The following is a 21,068-nucleotide window of genomic DNA, read 5'->3' as shown; positions in this document are numbered from 1 at the left end:
TTCTCTGAATTTGACTCCTCCCCCAAGCTCCTCACATTTTTTGATTTACCTTCAGCGGCCCTGAGACGCTGTGCTCCATTTTCTCATCAATTGTTTTATTTTATTTATTTGTCATTTCTGTTGAAACCATCACGTGTATTTTTGTTGCATGCTTTTTTTATTTCCTTGCTGGGGCTCCTCTGTAGAGGGAGAAGGGGAAAGACGGAGAGGGGAGCACCTCAGACAGCCCCTCGGTCCTCTCCCCCGCTGTCACCCCCCCTCAGTCACCTCCGACTGTCCCTTCAGCACCCATCACACCCATCCTGACGAACCCTCTCATAAAGATTGAGGACTCCTGTAAGTACCTACAAGCTGCTTCATCTCAGACTAGTGCTGATTATGAGTTTTCAGGATCTGAGGCCTGTGAAGCTAACCTCACATCACCAGTCAGGCCAAGAGGTCATTCACACAGCCAGAAACCTCCTGCAACCGCTCTGCAACCATCGACCGGAGGCGGCTCGCTGGTTGCTGACCGGTTTCCTTTAACATTTAAAGAAATATTATGAACATGGAAGCTGTAAACGTCTTTATTTCTGTTGCATGCATGCAAACTGTACCTCATGTGCACACAGTTTTGATGGTTTTGAGTAAACAGCTGAGGGCGAATCGTAACGCAGGAAATTAAAAGATTACGTAGCATCAGTCCTTAAAAATCAGAAAAATCCAGGCCATGGCCGATCTGATGTCTGACCTTCACCTCCGATCTCGCCACAGATTGAGAGCCACAAACTGAACTTCCGCGAGACAGCCAAGGCCCGCACTGACCACGGCGCCGAGATCGTCTCCTTGGAAGACTCCCCTCACCAGCTCAGCACCGTGTCCTCCTCTGGCAGCATCAACATGACCGACTCTCCACAGCTCTCCACGCTGGCCGACGAGGTGTCCGCCTCCCTGGCCAAACAAGGCTTGTGAACGCGCCCGCCGCACTCCCCGCCTCGACCGCACGACCACGTAGAGGAGTTGTGATGCCTTCCTCGTTACTTTCACAGGACTTTTATTTGATTTTTTTTAGCTGCCCGTCACCGTTTATCCTCCACTAACCTTTGAATCTCGTCGAGGCGTCGCTATTAGAGGTCTTAAAAAAGAAAAGATTAACCAGTAGGCCAACATGTATTGAATATCTCTCTGTGGTCTTTGATCTCTGCACTTAATTTGAACCTTTTGTAAGTGTCCCTTTAAGAGTTAAAGCACCCCAGCAGAGCGAAATCCTCCCTCTGAGGATCTCCGTGCATATCCCGCTAAATCGTCTCGACTCGGTTTCCCGTCACATTGACTGTGAACCCTTATAGAAGTGTATCTTATCAGCGTCACCTTCGACGGGTGTCCCCTGATTCTTTTTTTATTTATTTATTTTTTGATAAAAAACAGATGAAGATGGAGGTTAATGCAGACTGTTTGTGGGACGGGGGTGGGGGTCCGTTTGTGCTAAAGCAGAGGGTCCGGTGAAGTGGGCGGAGGAACAGTTAGAAGAAAAAGTAGCAAATATTTCTCGTCAAGGCAGAAAAGAAAAAGCTTTCAGACCTCACTGCTGTCTTTGCTTTGTGTAGTCCTGACATGTGCTGCACCTCGAGCTACTGCAGGAGACTGCGGGGTGGGAGGCGGCAGAAGTGAGACCGCAGAGACGACGGCGACTGATTACGGGACGCGCCGAGTTCAGATGTTCGTTCAGAAGAAAGAGCAAAATTACACTTAACGGAGGGTAAGAGAGGCCTTGACCAACGGCAGCTGTGCTGTTTAACTCCTCCCTGCTTAATAGGAGAAACATGGCCGAGTGTGCATCAGACGGGAGTGAGGGGGATCTTCTAACGGCGATTGAAACATTTGTTATCCGATAAATACACCGAAGCATCAGGTTTTTGTAGTTTTTAGTAGCTGGCTCGTTGTTGCGGCGACGATACGGTAAAGCTGTGCTGTCTGCTGCGACCTCGAGGGTCGTCCTGGTTTTACTACAGTGGATGTCAGCAGAGTCTAAACTACGTCACCACCAGCTCCCTCTGCCATTCGCAGGGTTACAGCGTGGTGGCACTGTCACAGGTTCAAACTTCCGCTGCAGACGTGAGCAGCACGCTGGGAATATTTCACCTTAAATATGGAAGTTAAAGGGCCCGGTCAAGTGTTGTAAGAAGACCTAAAGACCTAAATATTGAAAATTTAAAAAAACAAAATGTCCAAAAGTGGGAAAATCCAACATTTGTTCTTCGGTTTTATTTGACTTGTTTAAGCTGTTTTTTGTTCCCCGCTGTTTCCTGTTCTCTGCTGACCGTGTGAGTCGTTCGGCTCAGAATGATCAATTATCTGAGCTCGGCGACGAAGCGAGGGGCCGCCGCCTCTCCGCGGTCTCATTTCTGACCCCGCGTCGTAGGTGAGGGAGGGGGAGGGGAGCGTTACCTGGATTTAAAAAAAAATACAGAAAAAAGACGAAGTGAAGAGCTAGAGTAGAGTTTGTGTTGGGCACAGTTTTATAATCGTACTCTGTGGATATATGACATGTATTTGATATGAAGAAACATTTGTATCGTGCCTGCTACTGTCAGTGTTCTTTTTTTTTTTACTGCTCTGTGTAAATGCGCTACAGCTCGAGGAGGGAAAATTAACCTTAAAGTGACATTTTCATAGCTAAACTGCGAGGAGGAGGCTGAGAAGAGTATTTATGCACTTACAGGTAGGTAGACTAAAGTTTTCACAGCGGTGACGCAAACACTGAAAACGGCTGTTTTACTGTTAATGGATCGTTCGTACGGAGAAGATTGTGATTGTTGCACGGCAGGCGGACGGTGACGACCTCCTTAGGCAGTCTGTATCCAACACACACGCACCTGAAACACAGGACTGATCAGATGTGTTTCTCGCTCCCTGCAAAGTAGCAAAAGTGCACTTCGTGGCAAAAGTTTGTGGACGCATGAGCGCTTATCTGCTGCAGATTTTTAGCAGTAGTCCAAAAGTCACGAGTGAGGCTTGATGAGCGTCACAGTGGTCCCAGATAACAAAAAGAAACCTCAGACTTGGGCCGGATATTACTTGCCATTTGGGTTTTGGTGCTTTCTTGGATTCATTTGATGAGCCGTTACATTTAACTATGACTCAGTGTTTAATTAACTTTTAGAAAATGCGTCTAAATTCTCAGTAAATACTGACCAAAGGCCAGAACAGGAATATTTAGAGGAGGTGATTATTTCACTGCCTTCATGGTGCTTTAGCCACAGGCGCATCATCATCGTTTGTTGTCTGAACATGGAGGCGGCCTCAAGTGGCCATCAGAGGAACTGCAGTTTTTGGCACTGGGAAAAAACCCGTCAAAGTTAAAGGATAGATAGACCTGCCTTTTAGCAACAAAAGTGCCCGAGTATCAGATTAAAATATGATCCCTTTTAAATGGTTGAGCCAGACAGGTGCGTCCACTTACTTTTGTCCACGCGGTGCATATGTGGTCACGTTTTTGTTGTGTTCTCCAGCTGGAGCCAGGTTAAGACGTTCCCCTGCAAACAAACCCAGTTCATGTGCTCAGAGACGTCCCGATGTGGCCCCCCCCCGCTGATTCATTACTCGCATTAAAATGAGTGAAACAGCTTCTTGCATGCAGCTCATGTAAGAGACAGCCGTCTGCTTGTTGCCCCCCTTTCACAAAGCGATCTCTCTGTATATCCTGTTTATATTTGCTCTGGAACTGGACGGATGCGCCAATTATTCTTTTTTTTTTTTTTTTGTATAAAAAAATGTGCAATTAAGGGTCAAAAGGTCACCGACTTTGCTGTAAGGTTTCCTAAACGAGCAAGCACACGAAAAGCTTGCAACATTATCTGCATGCTAAACCCTCTTTAGTTCCAGTTCCACGCTCGTCTCTGCGTGCGGGACGGACGCGAGCACCCAGGGACGGGAGCCGATCTCCGAGAGGTTTCCACAGTAACAAAACTCGTCACCTTCTTTCGTTTTTGTTTTCCTCTCTTCGGGGTTACTTCTGACGCTGTACAGTTGTGGAAATGTGATTGTTCTCGTTATTGTGCATTTTCTCAATAACTGGTTTATGATGATTCTTGTTGCTGTATATGTGTATTTGAAAATAAATGCTATGAAGTCACCGTGGTGGTGAAGGAGTGCAAAAAAAATCACTCCCAGATCAGACGGGACTCATTCATCTGTTTCCACCTTCAGTCTGAGGCAGCGGAATTCAAATATTTATGTTATTTGGTGCTTTACGTTTTCTTTACAGTAACGTGTGTTTTACTGCATTTATGAAATATAAAACATAAGAGAAACTTTTTCCTTTTTATTTATACAAACAAAATGCAACAGCTGTGAAGAAGAGGGGGGAAATTTATTAGTGTGTAAAAGCTGAAACGGTCACTGTAATAAAAAATAATAATAATAATAAAATCACTTTTAATTTAAAGAATAAAAATGATTAACCTAATAATTTAAAAATTACTTTTAAAAGGCCTGTTTCAGTCTTATTTTATCCAGAGTTCAGTATGACGTCGTCCTCTTAGTGCAGCTGCACAACAATCAACCCTGGGACCTGCAGACAATTATATCGATATTCACTAATAAACATAAAAGTCACAATCTGTCCAAATTATTCTGTTCTTAAATATTATCAGCAAAGCAGCAGGGAGCCCTCAGCAGTCACTGGAGGCCAACACTGGCACTTAAACAGTGATTAAAGGTAAAACCTGCTTTGGTTTTATTTCTGAAGCAGCTGTGTATTTTGATGTAATACCACTTTGCACCACGAGATGGAGCACTGTGTGTGAACTTTCTTAGGCTCTAGAAGGTGGAGGTTTTTTTAAAAAAAAATTATGATTAATTGTTTTTAAAACTGCAGGCTTACGTTTTTTTTAATAAGGTAAGTGATTAAGTACATGATCTACTTTAAAATGTCAGCCTGGTGAACGATTAGACTTTAGAGGACGCAGCAGCAAACATCTGGAAACGTTAAAATGCACCTACTGGTGAAATGCTGCCCTCTGGTGGTGAATGTTTTCATTCACACGTTGAAACAAAAAGCACCTTTAAGTTATCAGCGATAAGAAAATAGCAGTGCTATAGCTATAGGTTTATGCTTTTTTTCTTTAGTGTTCGCTTTATTTTTAATTTCTTTCAGTTCAAAGTTCACAGCAGGCATCATAAAAACAGAGCCAAGTTTGAATAAACAGCCACAAGTTCTGTTAACAATTTCATCAAGTAAGGTTTTGTTTTTAAAGCCCAAAATACTTTTATAAATGTTTTAGCCAACCAAAATGTTTTCACACTCAGGCTGTATCCCAATTCAGGGTCTGCAGCCTTAAAGGCCGCATTTTAAGGCCGATTACGTCACAGCGATGCGACGAAGGCTGTCCCAATTCGAAGGCTGCTCGAAATGCGGCCCTCAAATGCGTCCATCATTTCCCTGAATTTTAAGGACGTGGCGGTGTAGACTTCGTGGCCCAACATATCCCAGAATGCATAGCGCGGCGGTGGGTGGAGATCATTTTGCCGAAAAAAAAACGGCGGATGAGGGGCGCCCGAAGAGTAACCTTTAAGTAAGTACTGAATATTATGTCACTTATTTAAGTGCAAATGTTTAATAACGAAGAACATTAAAACATTCCTGTTGGCCACATGTCGGCAAAGTTATGTGACATTAGTGACGTTTGTACTAACTTGGTTTTAAAGTCTTTACTTTAAAATATACACCGTTCAATAGCTGAGCTTAATCAGAGAATGATCAAAGCTCATGTAGAAACAAACAAACAAATGAAAAAAAGATTTTCTCCTTCATTTCTGTCAAACAAAGCTGTATGAAACGTTTCCAGCTGTTAGTATCATGGTTGCTAGGCAACCTGGGCAGCGCGACGGAGGCTAGACCGTCCCATTTCACAAGCCTCGCACTTCCGGCCTTAGCGGTCTTTAAGTACGCGGCCCTTGTGGACCATTAAGGTCACCCATGTCAAAATAATGTTACTTAGTGCCAGGTTATCATTCAGCTTAAATGAAGCTTTCTGAGGCGTCAGTCTGAGGATTGGTGCAGCGGTCACAACAGGAAGGTCCCTCTCGTCTCAGAGCCGCCAGGTGGAGTTTCAGTTTCGTCCCATAGTCCAGGTCTAACTGATTGTAGGTGTGTGTACAAACAAGGCTTCTAGTTGTGCTTTTAAAGCAGCAGCTTCCTCTTCAGGCTCCTGACAGCAGGTCAGTCCTCATGTTTTATTCTCTTCCTGACATAATCCCAGAGGATAACTGGGTCTTCTTCTGGGAGTCAACTGGAGCCTTCTCTGGTGAGGCAGACACATTAACCACTAAACTGTTTGAACCAGTCACCTCTCCACTCCTTTCAGCTGTTTAATCTAGAGTTCCACGCCCTGAAAGAAGAGTAGCTCCATTTCCTGTTAACCTGCTCAAAGCACTGCTGACTTTTCCAGCAGATGCCTCAACTCCCCATTTAATCACTGCCTGAGTGCCCGTGAGCCTGGGCGTAGGTTCAACCCCTGCTGTGAACCTTTCACACCTCTGACAAAGTAAGTCAGGATTAAAACTCGCTTCATTGTAAGAAAATCTTACTTTCTACATAAATCATGCATGTTACTGCGTTCTGATTGGTCGGTTATGGATTTAAAACAGGACACTTCAGTGAGGATGACACTTCTAGACGCAGCAGGTGGAGGTGGTGGTGTAATCAGGACGCTGATCACAGTTGTTTCACTTCATCAAATCTGACAATAAAAATGTAGATTTCTGGCTCATTCAGGACCACCTATGAAAAGTCTGCATTGAAACACCCGGAGCCAGAGGCGAGCGGTGACATCACACAGGTTAAAATGAGCTGAGAGCAGGACCACGGCACCAAGTTAAACATAAATGTTTTAATGGTACTATTTACAAAAAAGAAAAAACAATTCAGCTTTTTGATTAGGTTATAACTGCTGCAACAATCAAACAGGTACATCGACATCTCGCTTAACTACAAAAAAAGAAAAAAAAACAAACAGTGACTGAATGGCTGCGGGATAAAAAGGTGGAAAATGAAAAACCATAGATTTTTTTTGCATAGCAATTAGTTACTTTAAGGTGGAGGGAGGAGGAGGAGGAGTGTGTGAGGTTATATGGAGGATGTGGTGAAAATAAAATCCGAGTGTGACGATCGATCGATCGGTCGGAGGGGGCAGCAGAAGATTTTTTTTTCCCTTGGAGAACCTGAGCTCAGGGCGGCTTCAGCTGAGAGCTGCTACATGTGAAATGTGAGAGGAGGGAGGGCGGGGTTTGTTTGCCGCGCTGCGATTTGACGTTTCCATTTCCTCTTTTCTTTTTTAAATTAAGTGGACGCCTTTGTGCCGTCGGGATCGGACGCAAGCGTGTTTGCTGACATGCAGCGGCGGCGCTTTGAGGGGTAAGTGCTTTAAAAAAAAAACAAAAAAAAAACAACACTAATAAAAAACAAACTTAAAAACGCCGCGTCTGTTTGTGCTGCCCTCTGTGAAGCTGAACTGAAAACAGAGGCAGCGGCGGGAGATCAAAAAAGGAATGATTTACTATTAAAAGGAACGCACAAAAAAGAAGAAGAGGATGAGTCAGAACAGAACGAGAGAAAAACTAACAAAAAACACGTCAGGAATGAAAAAACAAACAAAATGAAGCAAACCAGACTTGGCAGTTTAAAGAAGTGCTCTGGTGAGTTCAGGCGACCTCTAGAGGAAGGAGGGGGAACCACATCTCAAATGTATCTGTTTTATTTGGATGAGGAAGGTCTGAGGGGGGCGGAGGAAGAGGAAGGGCTGATTTTTTTTCTCATTTTTTTATTGTTTTATTTGTCACTCCACTAAAAATGTACATGGGAATTACAAGCAAACTAGTCAATAAAAACAAAAACAAAAAAAAACCCTTTGGCCATATTTTTGAGGAGTCCGCTACATAGTGCGCTACGAGTGTACACGCGACGTATGAAACACCACTAAGCCCCCATGTACATTGTTTAGCCTACTACAGAAATTTTTTTGTAACGTGTTGTTTTTATACTTTTTTTTTTTAAACATTTATCTTTTTTTTTCTTCTTTCGTGTGACAAAAAACAAGTGTCGGGAAAGGCTTCTATCTCCGTAATGTTCACTAAAAACTGTGAAAGTATTAGACTGATGTTTGAATATCAAACAACAGGAACCCATTTAATGTTATTCTGCGCTGAGGTTCTGCTTGTTAATGCCAGAGAGGAGCTGTGTGTGGGTGTGTGTGTGAGGGGGGGCCCTCATTCATCGGTGGGTGGAGGACTTGTGTTTTAGGGCGCCGCCACTGTTCTCGTCGTCAAGCGGCGGCTCTGCGTCATCCGAATCGAGGCGTCCGTAGGCCATCGCTCGGCAACCTGAGATGCTGCGCATCCTGGGCCTGACTTGGTGGTCGCTCTCAGACTCGGGCTCTGGGGCCGGGTCTTCGGGCAGGGGGAAGCATCGGCGTTCCCACGGCGCCACCGTCTGGGGGGAAAAAAAAATGCGGGTGTTAAAAACGAATGAAAGCTTCAGACGCTTCACAGGCTGACTGATCCTCAGGGGCGGAGCTACGTACCCGCTCTTCGAAGGTGAAGTCTGGCGTGGAGCACCGCGTGTCCTCACTGGACAGGAGCCGGTGGGAGTCCCTCGAGCAGGGCGTGTGGGGGTTGGAGGCGGTGTCGGGGCTGGCGGGACTCATGGGCGACGGCACGTGGCTGTAGTCGTGCAGCATCGGGCAGTGGCCCGGGTCGGGGGATGCGGGCTGGGGGGTAGGCGGGTTGGTCCCGCACAGCAGAGGTGTGGTGCGCCCGTCCACGGACTTGTACGACCTGAGGAAGAAACAGAGGAGTTGTCAATGTCACGGCTGCCGCGTGACGACAAACGCGAGGCGCTTACTGAGGCGTATGATGCTGCTCTTACCTGCTGCCCCGCCTCTTAGCAGGAGCCAGGGCCCTCCAAGTCCAGCGAGTGCGCTCCTGGTCCTCGTAGGGCTGATGGAGCTGGATGAAGGCTGCGTCTGACAGGTCCTCCACCTGCAGAAACATCACACGTCATCAGGACCCCGAAAACTCGTTTGCTTCAGTTTAATCGTCAAACACTCAGAAAGCAGTTTGACCATCTGAGCTCGAACAACGACGCTGAGATGTTTTTATAACTTTTAATGTCACGCTAAGAATTTAAAAGAGGGTTTTTAGGCTTTCAAAGCCTTCATGATTGCTTCACAGGTTTAAATGTACGAGTCAGATCCGACCACCAGGTGTCACTGTTCGCTCAGTAGCTCAGGTGATCTCCTGATCGGATCCTAACATCCCAGCTTAACTCGTGAAATCTGATAAATACCACAGATGAGGTGGTTCTCTCACCTCGCGTTCGTTCTCCTCCTCGGTTATGGCCTGTGAGAAGACGTCCACACACCGCCAGCTTTAGAAAACAAGACAAAAACGTGTGAGTGCAGGGAACCAGCAGCCACAGCAGAGTGGTATTTTTCCATGCAGGTATCGGTTTACCTGGGCGTGAGAATCTCTTTGTACTGAAGCTTCTCCACGCGGGTGGTGGCAGCCACAGACATGGGGATTACTATGTTGTTGATGTCGAAGGAGCTTTCGCCTCGCCTCCTCTTGATTGGCTGCTGCTGGAGAACAAAGGAGGAGTGTAAACAAGCGAGACTTTACACAGAAGTCTGCAAACAATAACGACTCGACCGGCTCCGACACACTTTCAGCTCAAACGCTCTCACAGCCTGCAGGGACGATGACACGTGTCATCATGTTAATCCAAAAGATGAAGGTTAATAGAAACTGAGGTCATCATGAGCTCACTTCACAAACACATTTGGATATTTACAATTTACAGGTTTCCTCTTTAATCCAAGGAGACTTTATTTAATAAATGTTGTCTATGTCGGTGTAAAAGACCAGCAGGCAACAATTCCACGCTCATGTTTTAGGGTGAGTGTACAAATGAGCTGAAGATGCCCTGCAGGCCACAACCAGTTGGTCAAGTCTGCAGCATTTAACCATTTCTAGGTCCAAATACTCCTCGAGCTCCCGAAAAACAAACCGAGGCAAAACCGAGCGCTCCGGATTTATCCAGCTCCAAGAAAATCACCAGATGAACTTTAATAACCATGAAAAAGAGGCTTTACGAGGTTTAGAGACTCAACTTTGGATTTAAATGAAGACAAAACATTAACTTGTTAAGATGAGTACATGTAATTCAATACAAGCACAAAAAAGACGTTGGAGGAGTTAAATTGCTTCCAAAAGTTCACACGGCAGGAAGAAGACGCTGGAAGCAGACTGAACTTCAGCCGTGAGAACCTCTGGTGTGAGCCCATCCACAGCAGCAGGTTAATCAGTAAAATGCTGCTTCATGGTTTCAGATTACTCGCTAAGGAGTCCTGAAGCTAAGCTGAGCATCCACACAGACAGCCTGATTCTGAAGTGTGAAAGTAATGAATTAAAATAAAGTAAAATTATTAAAGTAATGATGAAAATGAGGGAAAAAAGCAAAAACAAAAACAAGCAGCACGTTGAAGCGCTCCGACCACGAACGGGGTCACAGATCACGAGTTACAGAGCGGATACGGCAGCAGCTGGCGCAACGAGTCTGCCGAGTGTTTTTGTTTCCTGCTGCTTTTTTTGCTCCAGCAACCACAAAAAAGTTTCAGCTCGAGTTTAACATCTGAACCTCCGCCCGGCGACAAACACTGTGTGATGAGTGTTCATCGAGGCCGTGTTCTTCTCACACCGAGCCTCAACTTTTACTTTTGTTCGCATTAATGGCGCCAAAAACGCATCAGACAGTGACGCTCGCAGCTTGTTTGCATGCTGCCGCCGCAGAAGTCTCAGTTTGTTTCCCGTCTTCCTCACTACAGCACAGCTTTCCCACACACACCCTGTCTAAGACTTTCCCTGGAACGCATTTTTTTAATGCTGTGGCTCGTCATCTTGTGTCATGTGAAACCATCAGATTTCCACGCAGCTACTAAAATAAATGAATGTCATTAATAAAATATATGACTGCAGTAAAACCTGCTTAAAAAACAGAGCGAGCATTTTTAAAAACCCCTGACTGATGATTTGAATCATCCAAATAAGGTGTGAGATCTGGGGGGGCGTCCTTACAGGCGTGCTCGGGACACTCTGGCTGCTCAGGCCCAGCGGCGCAGAGTTCTCTGAAGATGTGGACAGCTGGCGTGTTAGGGGGCTGTGCAGGGACGAGTGCATGTTGGCTAGAGTCGTGCAGGGGGTGCTCGAGTCCATGAAGAGTTTGGGGGAGGCTGGAAGAAAGAAAGGAAGGAAAAGTCAGGCGGGTTCACTGATGTGTGGACCTCAGATTAAACCCGTCCTCCTGCAGACGTGTAACTCACAGTCCGCTCTCTCCAGCGAGTGCTCTCTTATTCTCTTGCGGCTGTAGTTCTTGTCGTACGGCCCTAACGGGGTCGAGATGGCCTGCAGCCGCTCGGTCTTGCACACAGCCTGGCCCTCCAGCCTGGCCGCGTTCATCACGCCGCTGCTGCCGCCGCCGCCTCCGCCAACACTGCTGTCCACTGTCCTCGACTTCTCAGCACTTCTCTTGTGGCCCAGTCCTGCAACACCAGGAGTCCATCAGGTTACTGTCATGTATGGCACAGGTTAGGACAACTGGACGTTCACATTACACTTTAAAACAAACATGTTCAGATAATAAAAATTTACTCCAAGACTTTTGTTGAGTTTAAAAATCCAATGCCTGAAGTTTTTAGTTGGCTCATGTTCATATGTCAGATTTTAAATCTTCACTTGTGAGATGGTGGAATTAGTAAATGTGTATTTTCTCTTCTAGGATAACAACCAATCAACAGCTGCTCTTTTCTCAGCTGAGTGGATATGACATCGAGATCGGGCCTTCTCAGAAGGTAGATTCTCTTCTGAGAAGCGTCTCATTGCGTGAAATTAGGAAATACGGCAGCTACTAGGACAGAGTGAACTGTGAAACCTACACAGCTGGAATTAAGCAGAAACCTGAACAACAATCACACTGTGTCCCAATAATGACATTTCGTAACATCGTACATTTGTACACATTTGTCTGTTTCTTCACGTCTTATATTTATTTTGAATGTGAAAGGTCGTATTTAAGTCTGGGTGATGTGATCTCAGAGGCGTCGCTGTGCTCGTGTGCTGCCGTCGAATGGCAGAAAGCTGCCGCTCGGACAGCTCGCATACTTACTGACTGCCATGAGCGAGTTGGTGAACTTGTGCTTCTCTTTGGATGAGGAGAGCTTGTGTTTGAGGGAGAGCTTCTTCAGTGGTTTGCTCCTCTCCAGTGACTTGGTCTGCCACTGGCTCTTCATCACCTGCTGCAGGCGCAGACCTATGCAAACGTCTGAGGAAGACAGCGGCAGAGGAAACGAGACTCAGAAAAATGAACTTCCTGAAGAAAATTTCCCTCATATTCTTTCAAATATGTTCTTGTTATGGTGACGGAGGTTCACGCTAAACACGGTGAAACTTTCAAATTAACGAGGTCAGCATACGAGATAAATGCTGACTCAGTCTCAGGCACACAGCTCGACCTTCCAGATGTTTCCAAGCGGCAGCCAATCAGGAGCTTACTTGTTTCACACAGGAGGACAAACTGAGGGCACTTCTGTAATCACACTCACATTACCCCCACCAGGGGGCAGAGTTTTCTGTGGACGTGTTAAAACAAATGTAATGAGGGTTCAGTGCTGAGCGTTTTTAGGCAAACTGAGGTTCACATGAGCACACAGTAGCATACACTGATATTACATCAAAGTGCAGCCCAACTTCAGCTAATAAATATATTCCCTCAGGGTTTTTTTGTTTGTTTTTTTAACCCCAGGGGGAATATCCACTACTGAAGCACTACTACTAGAACAAGAACGCAGCAGTAACGCACATACAGGATGCCAGACACCATTAAGCAACAAGAACAGGAGAAGAAAGCGCTGTAGCTACATCAGACTGGTAAGGGTGGGTGAAATGATCATCCTTAATATGAATCATGCCAAGTCCAAGAATACAAAAGACATATTCCTAAAATTAGTGCTATAAACTTGAAGAGTTTTCTGCAGTTTAGTGAGTCACATGAAACGAGCCTCGGAGCAGCGGTCCAAATGTTCCCTAATAACCTTTAAAGTCACCTCCAAAATTTCCCCCCTTTGTTTTAGTGTAAACAAATTTAGGTGCCCAGTGAAAATTACATCCACGAGACACCCTGAAATAGCTTAAGAAAAAACAAAATGATTAAAGACACGACATCACATCTCCTCTGGGCTCAGAGTTTCCAAAATAACCCAGTTAAATTACAGGAAAACAGACGAGCAGCCCACAACCCAGACTTAAGACAATTACACTTTCCCCCCTGTATAATTAAAAAATAAAACCTACTTCCTGTCATTTATTGGTTTGTCGGTTACACATTTTATTTATCGTTAAAGGCAAAAATAAAACACTAAACTGCCTGAAAAGTTTTGCCCTCCCTCTGGGAGCGAATCAGACATCCTGATAGGCTGAATCTGGCACCAGGCTGTGTGCTTTACTCTGCAACCTTAAATAATCTATTCTGTGAGCTTCAGCCAAACCTACTGCTTCATTTGTCTGTGTCGTGTAAAACTGTTCATGTTTTGATTTGCAGTAAAGTCAGAAATTCCTGTCTTCATTTATGTGAGTTCCTTGCTGCGCAGAGAGAGAGAGAGAAGACTCTAAATGACTAAATATGTTCAGCAGAACTTCCTGCTGAGCTCACAGCCACGCCTTGTTTGTCTTCCCCTCTGGATGTAAAGGAGGAAATGGCTGCGTAAACTCAAGCTCCGCTCTGAGACCAGCACTGACCGTCGGGGAAGGAGAGGATGGGGTGGACGCCAAGATCCAGCCTTGACAGGCGCTCCAGGGTGGGCAGCTCGTACTGAGGGTCCTCTCTGGGGGTGGGCCAGCCACCGCACATCACACAGCTGGGGTTAACCCTGCAGTTACACTGGATGCAGCTGCTCCTCGGGGCCTGCCAGGAGGACAAACGAGAGCGGTTGCAAATCATTCACAGCCAAGCTGTGATTATTAATAATTCAGCGGCTTCACCGACACGGCCGTTAAACACTTATTGAGTGAGTCATGCCAGAAAATGTTCTGCTCTTTAGAGCCGCTGACGTCATGCACCGTGCGCCTGCTTTATGTCTATTCCCCCCATTTTTAAAATTGCTCTATTATTAGTTCTGCTGGTACTTTACTGAAACTTACTCTTTTAATAGATACAAAAACAGAACAGACTGCACCCGCTCCTTAAGCTCCTTGTTGAATTGTATCTAGATTTTCTTCTTTTCTATTGACCTTGTGTATTTTATTCTATTTTTTCCTATTTAGCTGTGCCAATTTTTTCATACTGAGCCATTTCAGTTTGTGTTTAAGCCACTCTATTTAAGCCAGGCTGTGTTTAATGAGTTTGGTCCTCCTACTAGAAAAAACCCCCATATAATCAGACAATACCTATTAGAATTTGTAAATCACTGGTGTTCAAAAGTTCCTCTGCAGAAAATGTCCTCCATCTCATCTGAGATATCAGCTCCTATTTTGATTATGTTGTTAGATGAACACGTGGACGTATCTGACACCGGTTTAGTTCGCTGTACTTCGTCCCACAGAAATAATCAGTGTTTCCTCCTCACTACTCAAACCAACCATATTATTACACACTACATTTAAATCTCTTTCGGCACAATCTTTAAAGAAGCTGTGGTAGTGCCTCAAGTTTCTATGCTATGATTTAGGGAGTTTCCTGCTGAGCCACTTAGTTTCACGTTTGCCTTGTGATGTGCTCCATGATGAACAGATCATCACCAAACTATCTTGAATCAGTGGAAGACGATGAGTCCACAAAGTGATCGACCTGGGGCTTTGATAAGGAGGGAACATAAACCAATCAGGTCAACACTGTAAATACTGACACTCTGTAAACATAAAAGTGGGCTTATTTATAACTAATCATGAAATGATTAAGATTATTTTTTCACTACATCGTAAAAACATGTTTAAAAAAAGCTGTTTTAGAGGCACAGCATTTTAAAACGACAGCTGTGGACGATTTGGATTTTATAATGTGAATAGTTGTTTAATGTAAAACATGCATTAAGCTTCTTATGTCCTGCTGAACTGACAGGATTTTCTCTTTCTGAATCATGTGGTTCACCATGCTTTGATTTGAAGGACCTTTTTGTTGTTTCTTTGAAAGTCTGTTTTTTTTCCTTTTTAAAAATATTGTTTATAAAAATAAGCAGGAGAAATATGACTGCATAATTGTAGTAGTAGTATTTTTAAGTTTAAAAGCCTCAACACATTTAGAGACTTAAAGTCACACTCAGTCTCCCAGAGAGTGGGGAGGGGTGTAAACAATCAGAAACGTTTCTATTCCCCCCCTCAACTAAAACTTGTGAGTCGTCACATGGGGCCATTACTACCCTTTGTTGTTCGACTCTGAATGAAGATGCCCTACTTTCCCCGTCTCTCGTTTACTCAGTTATTAGGTCACGCACCAGCCGAAGAGTGAAGCCTAAAACACTAGGCGCTTCTAACAAAAAGCCCTTTCACTGCTCTTAAATGTGCAAAACTGAACATTCAGCATGTTCGCGCCGTTTCCACAAAGACTCCTTCACACGCGTGTGCCCTTGCAGCTTCTTTCAAGTGAAACCCAAGAATGATCACACAGAGCAGAAAACTCACCTTGCCGTTAAGGTTGGGCACAGTGTTGGGCTGAATGAGTCGCCGCCGCCGGCAGCTGATTAGCGGCCGCGTACGCGCGGCCACGCATGTGCTGTCGTAGGCCGACGGCTGCTGATGCTTGGCGTCTGTGCTCTCTGCCATCCTACAACACGGAGAGAAGATTTAGCACCTGTTAAAAGCTGGCGTGCTCGTAGCTGTGAGCGCATCTCATTAGCTTAAAACTCATCAATGTGACTTTAGCTGCCAGATGTGCTACACCTCAGAGATAGCAGACTGTACTAGCAGCTGTACAGTCTGTATGATACAGTGCCCAAAGTATTATAAACTTTGCAAAACAAAAAACTGCAAATATTAAAAAATAAATAAATAAATCAAAATCACTGAGCACATCAAGCATCCTAAACTCTGGATTCAGGCTTCAAGATAATAACAAGACATGTGAGCTGACCCTATGTGACAGGATTACAAATAACCATCTGTGAGGACATTTTCACACTCTTTCCCGTGTTTGGAACAATACTTAATCTAATGTTTTATAGAGTCTGAATATTTCAGGATGTAACTTCAGCAGTTTCCACACACAAATATTGGACACACAATTCAATACATTGTCCTATGAAACCTTTTTATTATAATTAATTAAAGTTAACTGGTGCCCCTTCAGAAACCTTAGCATGAACCTACACAATATAAATTTACCTTGGGATGCCGTTGTAGCACCATACGAGTGGGTTGAAATTTGGTGCATTTTCAGAGCAAATCAATTCTACACCCACTCCAAGTGACTCTAACCCACAGGTTCAGGAGCAAAACTGCACCAATTTTAATGTCTATGATGTAGAGGCACATAAACAAGCGTTCGCTACAGAAAACTTTATCCAAAATACACTTTTCACAGGTCAGTATGTGATAGGAGGAGATTCCTTTTGTGTTAACAGAGCTTAAATGTAATTTTCAGGGCTGACAATTTCTTGTAAATATCACCTTTACTTGAAAAAAAGGAAACTCCGATTCACCCATCGACATTTAAAGAGCCTGTATTTAGTAAATTATTCACAGCATGAAGGTAAAATTTTGTACTGCTTCATTAAAATCCACTGAAGGCATTACTGAAAGTAAAGCCGATTCTGTCAGGTGGCATCCTATTTGGTTAATTTTAAAAGGAATGACTTATTCTCATATGGCACTAACAACAGGAGATGGCCTGCTTTAGAAACCTTCATCAGCAATGAGGAAGCTGCCTGAGCACAGCGTGTAGGAGGCTGAGCTCACACTCACTCACTCCATTCTCACAGAGGTCATTACAGTTAATTAAAATGAAACTAAAACCAAAACCAGGTGAAAAACAACCTATTTGCAAAACAAATGTTATGTAGATTTTTGTACAGAAGTTCACTGACACATATCTACAGGGCTGTGTCCACTGACTGCGTGAAATGAAAAAAATAACTGAAACTAATAATCAAAACAAAACCGAAACGGGCAAAGTCATCCTGAAAACTAAACACAGCAGAAGCAAAAATAAACTAAATAAAAATCCCTGATTCAAACACGGGTGCAGTTTAACAAACTTTGCACTATTGAGCTGGAGGTTAAAGACTGTTTCACGTCTCATCAGGCAGCATCTACAAGCTACACTTTCACATTTGCTAAGAAAAAAATGAGTTCAGGGAAGCTGATGTTTAGAAGATGTGCCAGTTTAAAAAAAATAATAAAATAAAATAAAAAAAATGTAGTATTAAGACTACAAAAAAAAGTCGCAGACAGAGCTTTGTCCATAGTGGATATTGTGATTGCGTGAAAAGCACATGAGACAAATATTAAAATTGGGTCCATTTATTACCACATCAAAACACCACTATGCAAAGATGACTAACATGGATGTTTGTCCAGCTGAAATGTCTGCTGTGAAAAAGGTTAATTACTTTTCTACTAATCACTGCAGCTCCAGCTAAAATCAGCATCTCTCTAACTGCTAATCCAAACGAAGGACTCCCCTCTCGCATTTCCTGGAAAGGCAGCGAGCCTTTCCGAGAACTCAAAATGAGGTAATCATTAGCAGCTGTACCTGCTGAGGACGCCGTTGACTGGCTGCCCGTTTTGACCTTTCCAAGGGCCCGGCTCTGTGCTGCTGATATGGGCGGTGCCCGTGTGCTCCAGCCGTTCTGAACCGGCGTCCTGCATCGACAGATAAGACCAAAACCAGTTAGACTACACCTCGTGTTAACTGGCAGGCTGACCACGCTGAACACTCAGGCAGCCGGCGGTATTTCAGGAAACTGCATTAGACACAAACTAAATCATCTTGGTCCTGTGGCCTTGAATTATTCAGTCCAGATTTGGGCTAAGGCCTTCACTCTCCCAAGGCTTAAACCATCAAGATAAAAAACCTGAAGCACTTTTTCTGCAAGCTTTTACACAAGTGAACAGTTTCATGATTCCAGTCAACCTTGGCTCATTTCACAAACATCTGCTCCACATTTCTCTATCATTTCAACTCAATAGCTGAGCGTGTGTTAATTTGTACTTTACATCTTTGCAACATTTTGATATTTTTATTTTAAACTGTTTTTTAAAATCTCGTGTTAAATATGTCAAGTATAATGAAACATGCTACTATAAACAACTGCCATTTATATAGCAGCTTTGCTATGAAATCAGATTACCTTAAAGACAGAAAAACATTTAATTTAATGAGGTTCAACATGCAGTAGAGCAAATGTACACCGCTGCAATGGGAGGCTGCACAGCTGCAGCTGAACAGACATAAACAATTTAAACACTCATCAAGAGAAATTATTTGGATCTGATGGTTAGGGAGCTTTTTTTCCTTTCTAAACTGCTTTGATTCGGTCAGACTTGAGGAACAGATAAAAACACAATTTCCCGTGAACACTTAACATTTCATTTCCACCTGTGTGAAAACAAACAAGCTCAATATTTCAGTCATTCTCAGGGATAGACTAAAGCAGAGCTGCTTATATTTACCCACTAACACAGCATCCGAAGATCAAAGTGCTGAATAAAGGCTACAACTAATATTCATTCATTAATATTTATTTATCTTTACATTATATACTTGAGCCAAGAATGAATGGGGTTATTTATAAGAAGTGATGAAGGCTAAAGATTTTATCTTGCACCATTTTCTGTTTGTTGGAAGAACTGCAAATTAAACTATAGCTGAAAATTTTGTAGCCTTACTGCTGTCTAATTTTGTTTTTGTATTCACAAAAAACTGATCTGAGGCTCGCCTCTTACATAAATCTTACATAAATCTTTAAACTCATCTTCATTCAAAAATAATCCCTTTGTTAAGCTTTTAGTTCATCTCGGTTCATCCTCCGTCTTAAACAGTTTCAACTTATTCTGATTAGTTGCGCATCTCAAAAATAAGGTTTGGACAGTTGGTGGGTGGAGCTTGTGCAACTTCTGTACCTGAGATGATGGGATCAGCCTTGCTAAGTAAGAAAAGGGGGGCTATGAAAACAGTGTCAGCGGTTGTATTTTAATGCAGGCAAAATGTTTTTCTAAATCAAAAGAATATAAAAATAGTAAAAATGGCCATTTTAACTGATAACAGTCTGTCTAATCTATCCAAGATAGAGGCTGGGTTGATTAGAGACAACCTGTCTCTAACTGTTTACAGCTTTATGAGACTTTGACTCGCAGGGATTACTCGTGCATACAGTGACCTCATTTTTTTAAATGTTTGTCCTATTTCATGTGACCATGTACAAATGTAACAATACATGTGACAGAAATTATGTAAAACAATAAAAGGTGAACAAAAAGAATAAAAACAATGGTTTTAAGCCACTAGCAGCTACTGTTCTATTAAAAAGACAATTTTTAAAGAAACAAATCTGTTTACCTGAGTGTTTACAGGCTCTGCTTTTACTTCTGTCCCACCTGCAAGCACCCCACTTGGCGAAACACCTCCCAGCTCTACTGAGCCCTGAGAAATCGAGAGATGAGAGTTATACTTTCAATTCAAAGACAAAGAAATTAATACAAGTTAAAATGCATCACAGAGCTTCTTTATCCTACAGTGTCAGTGGAAATACACATAAAAGGACTCTTTTCTGATTTTATGACACTTGATGGACGATTTTTCTGCACATCAGAGAGAAAAAAACCTAAAATGCACAGACGTGTCTAATAAATGGAAGGACCGACCTTGCTGGCGCGGATCTGTCTGTAAATGTCCGTCTGCTGCCGGATGCGGTACTCCAAGTCCGAGATGTGGGCCTGGAGCCAGTTCCAGTGGCTGATGATGGCAGCTCTCTCCACGGTGTAGCGGCTCTCTGCTCGCTTCCATCTGCAGGGGGGGGGGGGAGAGAGAAAAAGATGTGTTTAAGTTATGTTATGGTCAACAGAAGATACTCTGGGTGATAGTGATTTATGTCACGTGTGTCCAGATCAAATCTGCTCTTCACTAACTTTGATCTGGCCAGCAGATCACTTTAGGTTCTTAATATTTGAGCCTAACCAGCTGTAGCAATGGTTTGAATTCCACAGACACATTAAACTAGACAGGCAGGCACACCTTAAAAAAAGCCAACGGGCTAATACAGAATACAACAGAAAGGAAGGTTTATGCTGCAGGCAGACAATCTGAACTGAGGCGTCAGGACCTCTGATGGATTTCGATCCACCAGTCTGAGATGAGCCAGGCAAAAAAAACAGTGAAATCTAAAACCACGTTCTTATAAGCTTCCTTTTATGTGATGCTGTATCTCTCACCATTTTTTCATCTCCCTTTTAGGACTATCATATAAATAAAGTTCTTATTTACTACTACATCTTTACTGCGAGTAAATGCCCTGTGTTAGCCATGTGTCTTAAATGTGCTGTTATTTTGGTGTTTAAATTCACACATATGCACAAAGATAAGGAACAACCAATAGCAAGGAAGAGTCTCGAAGCTGATGCACTGAAAAGAGTCAAATCAAAGTACGGAGGAGCTGAGGGGGGTTTCAAAAGGCTGCAATGTACAAGTACTTTGTTTTTAAATGAAACTTTCTACACACCTTGTTAAGCCTTACAAACATATGTGCAAGATCAAAGTTAAAGATTAAGCATTGTGCTTTGATTGCAAGGTCTAATTCAGGCTTGTGAAACAAGCGAGTTGCTTTCATGGTCTTATCTTGTTCAATTGTCCTTAGGTTGGACTGCGGTGGGGGACAAAAACCAACTAATTCCTTTTCACAAAGGTCAAATTAAATAGAAACACCAATGAAAAACAACTTTATTTCTAAGGCTGTAATTTTAAATAAAGAGGACTAACAGCCTATGAAGTGAAACAACATATTTATCTCACTGAGATTAATTACTCATCCTGTCCACTCAACTGAATTGTG

At 43.4% G+C, this 21,068-nt stretch overlaps 2 protein-coding genes across 47 annotated transcripts in view; one reads left to right on the top strand and one right to left on the bottom strand.

The window, feature by feature from the left end:
* LOC146512240 (uncharacterized) overlaps positions 1-20,037 on the top strand; it is a 57,200-nt gene extending 37,163 nt beyond the window's left edge. For 42 of the 43 annotated variants that reach the window (XM_085171219.1, XM_085171218.1, XM_085171235.1 and 39 more), the window contains one exon: positions 754-20,037. In XM_085171219.1, coding sequence (XP_085027345.1) covers positions 754-951 — 198 coding nt within the window. In that variant the 3' untranslated portion in view covers positions 952-20,037. Of the gene's footprint in view, positions 1-185; positions 337-753 lie in introns of all 43 variants that reach the window. The other variant, XM_085171198.1, reaches the window with a different exon arrangement.
* Positions 4,827-21,068, bottom strand: part of LOC146512239 (KAT8 regulatory NSL complex subunit 1-like) — a 42,270-nt gene continuing 26,028 nt past the window's right edge. For 3 of the 4 annotated variants that reach the window (XM_085171182.1, XM_085171183.1, XM_085171181.1), the window contains 13 exons: positions 19,885-20,026; positions 19,580-19,663; positions 17,774-17,883; positions 15,706-15,847; positions 13,828-13,993; positions 12,200-12,355; positions 11,358-11,576; positions 11,113-11,267; positions 9,493-9,617; positions 9,349-9,406; positions 8,906-9,018; positions 8,562-8,814; positions 4,827-8,470 (listed from right to left, as the gene is read on the bottom strand). In XM_085171182.1, coding sequence (XP_085027308.1) covers positions 8,252-8,470; positions 8,562-8,814; positions 8,906-9,018; positions 9,349-9,406; positions 9,493-9,617; positions 11,113-11,267; positions 11,358-11,576; positions 12,200-12,355; positions 13,828-13,993; positions 15,706-15,847; positions 17,774-17,883; positions 19,580-19,663; positions 19,885-20,026 — 1,942 coding nt within the window. In that variant the 3' untranslated portion in view covers positions 4,827-8,251. The remainder of the gene's footprint in view (positions 8,471-8,561; positions 8,815-8,905; positions 9,019-9,348; positions 9,407-9,492; positions 9,618-11,112; positions 11,268-11,357; positions 11,577-12,199; positions 12,356-13,827; positions 13,994-15,705; positions 15,848-17,773; positions 17,884-19,579; positions 19,664-19,884; positions 20,027-21,068) is intronic. The other variant, XM_085171184.1, reaches the window with a different exon arrangement.

The sequence above is a fragment of the Neolamprologus multifasciatus genome, chromosome 8 (assembly GCF_963576455.1).
Source record: "Neolamprologus multifasciatus chromosome 8, fNeoMul1.2, whole genome shotgun sequence".
NCBI lineage: Eukaryota > Metazoa > Chordata > Actinopteri > Cichliformes > Cichlidae > Neolamprologus > Neolamprologus multifasciatus.
This window is presented reverse-complemented; position numbering and strand designations above follow the sequence as displayed.